General features: G+C 45.8%; 1 protein-coding gene and 1 long non-coding RNA gene across 3 annotated transcripts; one reads left to right on the top strand and one right to left on the bottom strand.

Annotated features, from left to right (window-relative positions):
- Positions 1–461: 461 nt before the first annotated feature.
- On the bottom strand, positions 462–4,768 carry LOC120969959 (uncharacterized). 2 transcript variants are annotated; one of them, XR_012189108.1, is made up of 5 exons: positions 3,742–3,878; positions 3,584–3,645; positions 3,453–3,517; positions 1,546–1,623; positions 462–779 (listed from the first exon to the last, which is right to left on the bottom strand). It is a non-coding gene; the product is annotated as an uncharacterized lncRNA (long non-coding RNA). The 2 variants fall into 2 exon arrangements; XR_006665899.2 differs by lacking the exons at positions 462–779; positions 1,546–1,623 and adding an exon at positions 4,144–4,768 and having other exon boundaries at positions 2,380–3,517; positions 3,742–4,016.
- Positions 4,769–5,324: 556 nt separating this feature from the next.
- On the top strand, positions 5,325–7,664 carry LOC141027224 (uncharacterized). Its single transcript, XM_073504207.1, has 5 exons — positions 5,325–5,565; positions 6,014–6,763; positions 6,908–6,979; positions 7,052–7,147; positions 7,591–7,664. Exons 1-5 carry the CDS (start codon positions 5,325–5,327, stop codon positions 7,662–7,664), a joined length of 1,233 nt encoding a protein of 410 aa, XP_073360308.1.
- Positions 7,665–11,245: the final 3,581 nt, after the last annotated feature.

Raw genomic sequence — 11,245 nt, 5'->3', positions numbered from 1 at the left:
ACGTGCAAAAAGAACATAGGAAGTTGCTGAAATGTTTGGAGGATTGCCGTCTTGGTTCCTAATGAATGCTAATTGTAGAACGTAATAAACCCTAGAACTCTTTTATTATCAGTTAGTCATTTATAATATATCAATAATTTTAAGGACTCTTCAGATTATAAGAGAAAAGCCATATAGGTCATAAATGCATAGGCATTCCAAAAAAAAGGCACAAAAATTGGAGCTAGAAGGTATGTATAAATTCATGTGAAACTGAGACATAGGCAAGCATACATAGGAATTTTGCAGGATCATTCCTACGATCTGGAGAGCCATTATAGCCAGATTTACCTAACGTCAATCTTTTGAAACTCGGACCATCCAGATATATCAACATGGAAAAGCCTGCTGAAAGAAACTTTTGCAGCTGAAGATGCCTGATGTATCATGAAATTTTGAAGGATTAACTGAAAGCACACACAGAATACAAACCTGACGCTTTCTGAATATATTTCATGTCCTTTGGATACAATCAAATAGGAGGAATTGAGGAGCATTTCAAACCAAAACAAAGAATTGATCCTAACTACTAAAGTGCAGCAGCTTTAAAGCCTTTGAATTATTTTGCTCCTACTCCACCAGCAAAGTGCAGGCCTTCAAGAACCAAAACATTTAAGAGTGGAACTAAAAGAACAGCAGTTCAAATCCTCGTAAGCCATGTTGTTTATATCCTTAAACCCAAAAGGTTGCCTCTTAGCATCTCTGTTGTTCTCTTGGTCCTTATTAGGTGTCAGATTATCCTGAAGAAAAGGCAGTTGATATCATATTATCATTAAATAAATCCATACTTAACATGTGGACCGTGGGGAATGGCGAGATGCCATATTGGGGTTCGCAACATGAATAGAAGACCACTACTCCCTTCATTCCACAATGTAGTGCCTATAGATTTTTGTGAAAGTCAAACTTTGCCAACTTTGACCAAGTGTATAGAGAAAATTGTCTACATCTACATTCCAAACATGTACATTCTGAAAATATAACTCATGATGTATCCAATGATGTGCATTTGGAATTCTAGATGTACCAACTTTTCTCTATAAACATGGTCAAAGTTTGTAATGTTTGACTTTTGTAAAAATCTATAGGCACTACATTATGGAACGGAGGAAGTAATTTATAGAAGGAAAAAAAGGCCTGAACACCCTTAAGAAAGACCATGATGGCGTACTAAATATTTCGAAACGCGAAGTTATTTTGTCGTCGAAAGAGAAAAAAAGCTGAACAATTAGAAGACATGTAATGAAGAAAACATATGGTAGAAGACGAACTGCATTATTATATAAACAGAAAGAAACAAGTCTGCGGTATATAACTATTATGATAAACACAACTCTTCATTTAAATAGAGAAGCCATGCATTACTACATGCAATCACACAGTTAGGCAAGAAAATAGGCTAGTCACACTCATGTTAAGTGATCACATGGTATCAATATAGCAGCGATATGTAGAAAGTGTGTCTTAATTATACAAAGCAGATTCAGATACTAATGGTGTACTCACAGCATGGCCATCTGAAGTCCACTCAATGATATCCCATTTGGTTTTGATGTTCCTAGTTGGATCAAGAGGGCTGTGCTTCTGGAAAGAGATAGGCAAGTATATGTAGTACCTCACATTAATACATGATTTGGTTACATGCATGTCAACACACTTTTTCACATCAACTACCAATTTAAACAAAAATAGCCAAAAAAACTCAGTAGGAAAACTAACACAATGCAGACCAAGATTTACTTGGTATTAGAACAAATCATACAGATTCAATCTTTGCTCAATGAAAACTGAGGAAGAACTCTATAACTATCCTAATCTGCACGGATCATTGCATGATATCAATATTCCTCTTTTACAGAACTAAATTTCGACAACCATGTAAGCTATAAACATTGTTCTTGATTAAAAGGACAAAAGGATAAACAAATGGAATAAGTCTCACTGGGTAATTTGGAACAACTGATTCAAATTCTAGAATTTGACCCTGCTAACAAATGATTTATTGGATAATTTGGACTGCTGTACAAAATTTAAGAGTGGAACTAATTGCTCAGTTTCTAATTTTTTTACTTGGCACATCCACTGAATAAGGTGAGCTCATTCTCTGAAGCAAATAAAAAATGCTTGGGAAAATGCTTAGAAACAGTAGTAGCAAGTTAAAGATCAAGTTGGAAGAGTAAGGTCTAAATGGCATCTCCCTTTTTCTAAAAGGCAAAAGATCTTACTGGCCTCGTGACTGAATAAGATGTGTAGATGAAGAAACCATCACATGAAGCTGCTCAATACAACTTAAATGAATTCACTAACTTGAAGTAACAATGAAGAAAGAAGAAAGGATTCATAAAATGCAGATTCTCTCTTCTTTGAACATATTACATGACTCGACATCTTCTTGTAGGAAAGGAAAAAAGCAAAGAAGGATAAAATAAGAAAAAAGCCATGAACAGAGCATCAAGGAATCAGTATAACAATTTCGAAATACAATAGTTTCAATATCTTGCAAAATCACAACAAAAAATTAAGTAGTTATGAACAATTAGAAATACATTATACTGAAGGTTGAGTACAATTTGTCTTTTGGATTGAGCAAATATATAGCTGTAGAAATTTTGCAAAATCAACACATAACAAGAACCTAAGGCTCTCTAGACTCCTTTTCCTTGCTAAATATGCAGGCTTTCCATGGAAAATTTTACAATATATTTGTTCTATGAACAAATGCTTCATTTCATTCCTTTTTTCGAAGGAGGTAGCATGCCATCAGCAGCCCAGCACCGAACAGCCAGCGCCCAGTCACAACAATCATGCACACACCAACAAGCCAGCAAAAAACACAACAGGTGCCCGGACACACACACACACACATAACTAAGCCACTAAGCAAACACACAAGAAGAACTCGTAGCTAGCAAGCAAGCGCTACGGGCACCAGTTAACATGACGGCCACAGAAATATAACCAAGCTCGCTGATTCCCCAACAACATAGCATTCACAATGCAATACAGCACAACCCGGCGAGCTTTGACACAATTACCAAATCACATAGTTCTGGACTTCTAGTAAAGAATGGTCCTAAGAATTGAACAGATGGATTTAAAAAATATACTTCCGCCTATAAGCAAAATCATGTTAGCAGTGCCTGCATATATTTCATCTGGTATAACAATACATTACTTACACTCAGAGAATTAAAATCCTAGCTTTAGAGCGTGAAGCTAACCAACCAGAACAGTATGTATGATGCTACCACCAAGCTAGCCACAACAATCATGCACGCAGCAGCAAGCCAGCAAAAAAATACAATGGGTGCCTGGACACACACATCACTAAGCCAGCAAGCACACACACAACAAGAACTCGTAGCAATCAAGCACGGAGGCTAGGAGAACAGCTGGGACCGGAACAGAAATACCTTGCTAGAGACGGGATGCCCAGGAAGAAGCGACTGGAGGCGGCAGCGGCGAATCCAGGCAGCAGCTGCGCAAACACAAGACATGCATTTCATCAGTTGGCAATGGAAGCATCCATCATATTCATACATACCTGTGTTTCTTTATAAGCACTCCACTTCTCCACCTCACACCGTTGACCTCCACCTCAATAACCTGGTTAATCAACAACACATGATCCATGGGGTGATGATAAACCTTGTATATATCTGAAAATTGATGGGAGGCAGTGTGGAGTATTAGACCTCTGACCTCTTACGGGCCGATGAGCCAATGGAAGAAGGGGATGGTGAGGGCGGCGTTGAACACCTAGGCCCAACGCCGGAAGGGAGCATCCAGAGGAGCACCTCACGGACGGCCTCCTGCCGCTGTGCGTGCAAGCACCTCGCATCCCGCCTTCTCCTCATCCTCGCAGGCCAGCTCTTCTTCCTTCCGGCGAACTTCTACATCTTGCGCGCGAACATCCCATGAACACGTGCTCCAGCGGCTCGTCCCTGTAGTCTGTCTTCTCCACCATTGGCCGAGGCCTAATTTGTGCTAGCAAAAGAAATCGCATCATGAGCAAAAGAACAAACTCGCAACTAACATTTCAAATCGAGATTTATCCATTAGCAATCCCAAAATATATAAATAAAGGGGCTTCTAATTGACCACCTGAGTATTTCGAGTTGTGCCGGAATCCATGGGTAGAGCACCAGCTGCAAGTGTCGTCGACCACCCACTGAAGCCGCCGTCGGCCGCACGACCGCAAGAGCCGCTGTCCGCCGCACCACGAGGAAGAGGTGGAGTGCAGCCTCCCGTGCAACGCGCCCGAACCCCAGCTTCGTCGCAGCTCCCGATCCAAGAGCGGATCGAGCAGCGGCCAACCTCCAGGCCGCGCCCGTCCTCGCCGGCGCAGGCCGACGCCGGTCATGCTCTCTCCCTCCCTCTCATCTTCCTCTCTCTCTCGTAGGGTTTGCGCAGGAGGAGGGGACTGGGGTGTGCACTTGCCCCGACGTCATAGACGGAGAAGCCGTCCGCGCCTTGGAACCGAACCCCCAGACCTGGTCCTGGGGTTCGCAACTCGATGCCGCCACCGAAGCGTCTCCGCCACCGCCGCTCCTCTCGCGGTCCGGCCGACGCAGAGATCAGGAAGGAGGAGGAAGCTAGAAGAGAGAGAGGGAGAGGAGGAGACGAGTGGGTGGCTAGAGGAACAAGCTCGGCGGGGAAGGGTGGGGTGCGGGGGGGGGGGGGGGGGGGGGGGAGTGGAGGAGGGAGGTGTGCCGGGCGCGGCGGCTGTGGGGATTGGGAGAAAGAGGGCCGGTGTTTGACTGACGCGGCGTGGGAAGGGCATGGGACGCACGTCGCGCCGCGCAGCGCGGGACGATTTTTATCTCCCGCTGGATGACCCGGTCAATAGGCACGGGGAAGAAAACAAGCCCATCAACCGTTGTGTGGGACCATCAGCCAACAAGGCCCACCCGTCATAGTTCGCGGGGCGGGTTCGTACGCGGCAATCCATCCTCTATCTCCCTCTAGCCAATTGCAGACGAGCTCGCCCACTCCGCACGACGCGGAGGGCGCGGCGCGCGCGACGCGGCGCGTGCGGAGAGGCGCGCGTACACCCAGAAAAGTTTGACCCAGCCAATCGGATCTAGCCCGAGCCTACATGCCATACACTGTCCAGATTTCACCACGCGGTCAAAACGACAGGAGTCAATTCCCAGCGAGATCCAACGGACGGCAGGCAAAAAAAGACTCGGTCAACCATGATCTAACGGCCAGCGAAGGAAGCGATTGAGGGAGCCTTCTCCATTTGAGTTGGCTAGCTTCATTATTGTTTTAAATGCCTGGGCATGCAGATAAATCCAGGAGCACAGAACAAAAGGAAAGCTCATGATCTTTCAGTTACGGAGTGGAAGGACACACAGGGCACGGCCATGGTGCTGCACACCACTGCGAACAAGGAAGACAGGAGGGTCGAGGGGACGCCGAAGAAGCGGAAGCTCAAGGGTACAAGCGATGCAGATGCGGTACCTATGGTGACGGAGGAGATGGGATCGAACAACATGGAGGCAACCGGCTCAGGGGCCGCCGGTAAACTGACGGGGTCGCAGGAGACTCCCCGTCAGGAGCAATGAATTGTATAAGCTGGAACTATCGAGGGGTGGCCAACAAACCGACAGTTCGCGAGCTTGTTGGCATGGTAAAAGCTACAAAATCAAAGTTAGTTTTCTTGTGTGAGACTAGACAGAGTTCCGAAAAAGTTAAACGTCTGTGTGGTAGGTTAGGATTAAGAGGTTTTTCTGGAGTTAGCAATGATGGTTTGAGTGGAGGGCTGGCCCTCTTTTGGTGCGAAAGTTTGCATGTGGAAGTTCAATCTGCTAGTGAAAGATATATTGATGCGCATGTGCGACTCTCCAAGCATGACCCTCTGTGGCGTCTGACTTGTGTGTATGGGGAACCACGTTGGAAAATAGACACCGCATGTGGACACAAATGAGAACTCTGAAACAATCATCTGATTTGCCGTGGTGTGTTATAGGTGACTTCAACGAAGCTATGTGGTCGTTTGAACATTTCTCGCTTACACCACGCAATGAAGGGCAGATGTTGGCATTCCGTGATATGCTGGAGGTCTGTGAGCTTGTTGATCTTGGTTTTTCTGGCTTACCGTTTACATATGATATTAAACAACATGGGAGGAAAAATGTGCGTGTAAGGCTTGATCGTGCAGTGGCGGACAACAAGTGGCGTGACATCTTTTCTGAAGCGCGGGTGGTGCACAATGTATCGCCGTGCTCTGATCATACACCGCTCATGCTGGAATGTATAAAGGAAGATACCCCTGACATCCGATGCAAATTCCGTAGGTATGAGGCATTTTGGGAACGTGATCCTACATTACCTGAGAAAGTTGCGGCAGTCTGGGAGCAAGCTGGCCGTAAATTCAGTTTAGGTGATGTACGGGCAGGATTAACAAAGCTCATGGTTGAGCTGCATGCCTGGGGCAAAAAGAAATTTGGTAACATCACACAGGAGCTTGAACGTTGTAGATGCCGGTTGGAAGAAATGATGAATATGAATGCTGACCGTAATGAAATCCGAGAGGTCTCTGATCATATGCAGGAACTTTTATATCGTGAAGAGATGTTGTGGATGCAACGGAGCCGTATTGACTGGCTAAGAAATGGTGACCGGAATACCAAGTTTTTTCAGAACCGAGCCAAATGGCGTGCACGCAGGAACAAGGTCAAACGTCTGATTGATGCAGCAGGCTGCAGCCATGGTGACAGTAAGGTAATGGGGGGTATGGCCACTTCTTTTTTTGAAAACTTGTTTACTCGTGATGACAGTCTTGACCCGCAGCCGCTTTTGTCTTTATTTGAAGAGGAAGTGTCACAAGAAATGAATAATCGTTTATGTGTTGAGTTCACAGAAAAAGAAATATCTGACAGCTTGTTTCAAATGGGGCCGCTGAAAGCCCCGGGAAGGATGGATTTCCAGCAAGGTTTTTTCAGAAAAACTAGGCAATGATGAAGGAGGAAATTGTAATGGCTGTCAGAGAGTTTTTTTCGAACAGGTAACATGCCTGAAGGAGTAAATGATACAGTAATTGTTCTAATTCCAAAGGTGGATGACCCAGTTCGCCTCACTGACTTCAGGCCTATAAGCCTCTGTAATGTCATTTACAAAATTGTTGCTAAGTGTTTCGTAAACAGATTGCGTCCCGTGCTTGATGAGATCATATCACCATATCAGAGTGCCTTTGTCCCCGGGCGCCTGATTACTGATAATGCGCTCCTAGCCTTTGAGTGCCTACACTTTATTCAGCATGAGAAAAATCCTGAAAATAGTTTTTGTGCGTACAAACTGGACCTTTCAAAGGCATATGACAGGGTGGATTGGGGGTTCTTGGAGCAAGCGATGATCAAGTTGGGCTTCTCTCACCTGTGGGTACAATGGATAATGTCATGTGTCACCACTGTGAGATATTCCGTTAAATTCAATGGAGCCATCTTGGATTCGTTTGCACCGATGCGAGGGCTTTGGCAAGGTGACCCCCTATCCCCTTTCTTATTTCTATTTGTGGCTGATGGTTTATCTGCACTGCTGAGACAGGGAGTGGAATCACAGGCTGTCCAACCGGTCAAGATTTGCAGCAGAGCGCCGGGGATATCTCAGTTGTTTGCTGATGATACCCTACTATTCTTCAAAGCTAATGTTGAGCAGGCCAATTATGTGAAGGACGTTATCCACAGATACGCACGGGCTACGGGCCAACTTATAAACCCACAAAAGTGTTCCATCCAGTTTGGTGATAATTGTCCTACGGTGGCACAGTCCGGGGTCAAACAAGTGTTGCAAGTTCAAGCTGTAGATTTTGAAGGTAAATATCTCGGATTACCCACACCAGATGGTCGCGTGAACGAAGGGAAATTTCAAATGTTGCAGGCTAGTCTGACTAAGTGGATCATGCTTTGGGGAGACACTTTGTCCCAGGCAGGGAAGGAAACTTTGGTAAAATCCGTCCTACAAGCTATACCTACCTATATGATGGGGGTGTTTAAATTACCTTGCTCTGTTTGTGATGATCTCACGCAACTTGTGAGGAACTTCTGGTGGGGATCAAAGGAAGGACAGAGGAAAACTCACTGGTTGGCATGGGATAAAATTATTGAGCCAAAAGGAAAGGGTGGATTGGGCTTCCGTGACTTCCGCTTATTCAACCAAGCCCTCTTAGCGAGGCAAGCTTGGCGTCTACTTATCAACCCAGTCTCGCTATGCTCCCAAGTGCTAAAAGCAAAATACTACCCTAATGGTTCCCTTGAGGACACTGTTTTTGTAGGGAACGCATCTCCGACATGGCATGCCATACAACATGGCCTGGAGCTCCTTAAAAAAGGGCTCATCTGGCGAGCGGGGAATGGCGAGCACATCCGCATATGGCGGGACCCTTGGCTACCACGGCCAGCATCGTACCGGCCGATCACACCAAGGGGCACATGCCGGCTTAGGCGGGTGTCTGAACTCCTGGACATAAATGGCCGGTGGCGCACAGATCTTCTCCAACAATACTTCTTGGCCCCGGATGTTCAATGCATCTTGGCGATCAAAACCAGCCGGCGTCGATTGGAGGACGTCCTCTCTTGGGCACCCGACAGGAGAGGTGTTTTCAGTGTCCGCAGCGCCTACAAGCTAGCGTTGGAGGACCGTACTCGCACCACCGCGTGCGCCACGAGCAGGGCACCGGATGGCACCCGTGCCGTCTGGAAGGCAGTCTGGGGGTGCCCTGCTCCCCCAAAGGTACGGGTTTTTGCCTGGCGAGTCGCGACGAATTCTTTGGCCACCCTTGAAAACAAACGGAAAAGAAAACTTGAGGTTTCTGATACATGTGCTCTTTGCGGTATGGAATGCGAGGATTCGTTTCATGCCCCATGCAGATGCCCTTTGGCGCAGCGACTATGGAAGGCTATGGCGGGCATATGGAGAATGCCTAAGGTGGACACTATCGCCAACACAGGCAAAGAATGGATCATTCATTTGCTTGATGGCTGTCAGGATGAAGTTCGGCTTCCTATCATCATGACGCTATGGCGAAACTGGTACTTTCGGAATGAGGTATATCATGGTAAACCAGCACCGTCGGTCGATGCATCCTGCCGATTCCTTTGTGGCTACATCGATACATTATTGCACATACGACAGCACCCAAGTGCTGATATGGAGAAAGGGAAGACGGTGGTCTCCTATGTTGGACGGGACAAAAAGCAAAAATCGCATGAAATGCTTTTACGAGACAAACCCCCTGAGCGATGGACACCACCTCCACTGGGCTCGGTGAAACTTAACACTGATGGGTCATGGTTGGAGGAGGAGAGTACAGGTGGAGCTGGCATGATTCTTCGAGACTGTACAGGGGCCATCATCTTTGCCTCATGTCGTTTCATCCCTCGCTGTGCAAGTGGGCTTGAAGCTGAGATTGCAGCTATCATGGAAGGGGTGTCTATCGCACTGGATAGGAGCACAGACCGGCTGTTGATCGAGACGGACAGCATGGCGGCAGCACGCATGATTACTTCCCAAGCTCCTGATAGATCCCCGGCTGCTGCTATGGTGAATGACATTAAGCAATTACTGAGCTCTAGAACACATGAAATAAAGCTCGTAGGACGTGCCCAGAACAAAGCTAGTCATGTACTAGCTCGCATGGGCCGATCTCTCCCTAAAACAGCTGTCTGGTTGCGTTGTGCGCCTGAGGAAGTTGAGACTCTATGTCAACTTGAGTGTAATAACTCTATTTAAATAATGATATTGTTCCTTTCGCAAAAAAAAAGTAAAAAAAATCTCTCATATGAATTCCTATATTCATTTGATGGCATGTCTCTTCCATCATGGCGGAAGAAGAAGCAGAAGAAAAACAAGAGTAAATAAACGATAAAATAGAAGTGTTCTTGATATGCATGAGGATTATAATGGTTGTATGCTTATCAATTTTGGCATTGGATCATTGGGCCACTAAAATATTTATGCCCCGTTGCAACACATGGGCAATTACCTAGTCAACTACAAAAGATTGAAGTCCTGAAACACTAATATTAACAAAGTCATCATAGGTCTTGACGTTAATGATAACATCATCTCTTACTAAAAAAGTTCCATCTTATAGATTCATTGGGTGTCAGCCTAGAGTTTTGATCCTGATGGGCTAGGTGTACAACATCCTAACCGTCTAACTTATGGCACTGAAATTTTATATGACTTTAATATAATTTTTCATAAGTTAAATTGTGGAAAACTAAAAGTTAAAAATTCATGCACAACTAGTTTATTTTACAGAGCTTTTGTGCCGTCTCTTTTTGCAAGTGTTTCCGCACACTTAAAAATGGAGCATGGGAAAACAAGAAGACGTTCTCTCAGAGATATTTTAGGGGCTTTTCTCAGATAGACAAGAAGTAAAACTTTTCTGATTGAAAAAAAAATCCATATTTCACTCTCAAATGTGGCATGATAGACGAATACCTCCCTGATGTCTTGGTATGATTTTAACTCCCAAATCCTCAAAACTAGATAAATGTCACTTTCAAGTGTTTTAGGCGGTTTTCGATTTGAGCTTGTTACATGACTTGTATGTAGAGGGCGCTGACCCTGGTCGCCGTGTTGAATGTCCGGGTCATTTTGCCTCCCTTGGTCGTGAATCGTGATCAAGCCACTCAAGCATCCATCAATTACATGAACACAGTTCATGGAGCAGTCTTGAGAGAGTTGCTCAGCTTTTGACGCCATTGTCAAGGCACAAGGTCATCACCAACGACGAGTCCAGCCGCACCGAGCTACACGAGGCCGCCGTCCTTGAGTGCCGCCATGGCCGGCCTCATGGGCCTCCTCCCCCAACTCGAAGACATCGCACGGTACGTTGCTCCTCTCCGTAGTTTTGGCTTTCTGTACATGCTTGCTAGTATATGAAACTGAACTCGTCAGGCTCGCTGCAGAGTTGTTCTATAGCCTGCAGGCCCAGGCCACATCCCCACTGGTGCACGGCCTCACGCTGCGGGTACAACGGTTCGAGGCAGAGCTGTCGCTCGTCGAGGAACGTCTTTGCCTGGTTAAAACGAATTACCCTTCCTGCAGCGAGACACTATTAGGAAAAACCTTATACACAGAATTTTAGCAATAGCACTTGTTAAAAAAGGGCGCTACTGCTAAATAGCAGTAGCGCATGCAGAATAAACGCGCTGCAGACACAAACGTAGCAGTAGCGCGTCTACTTTTAAAA

The sequence above is a fragment of the Aegilops tauschii genome, chromosome 7, assembly GCF_002575655.3.
Source record: "Aegilops tauschii subsp. strangulata cultivar AL8/78 chromosome 7, Aet v6.0, whole genome shotgun sequence".
NCBI lineage: Eukaryota > Viridiplantae > Streptophyta > Magnoliopsida > Poales > Poaceae > Aegilops > Aegilops tauschii.
This window is presented reverse-complemented; position numbering and strand designations above follow the sequence as displayed.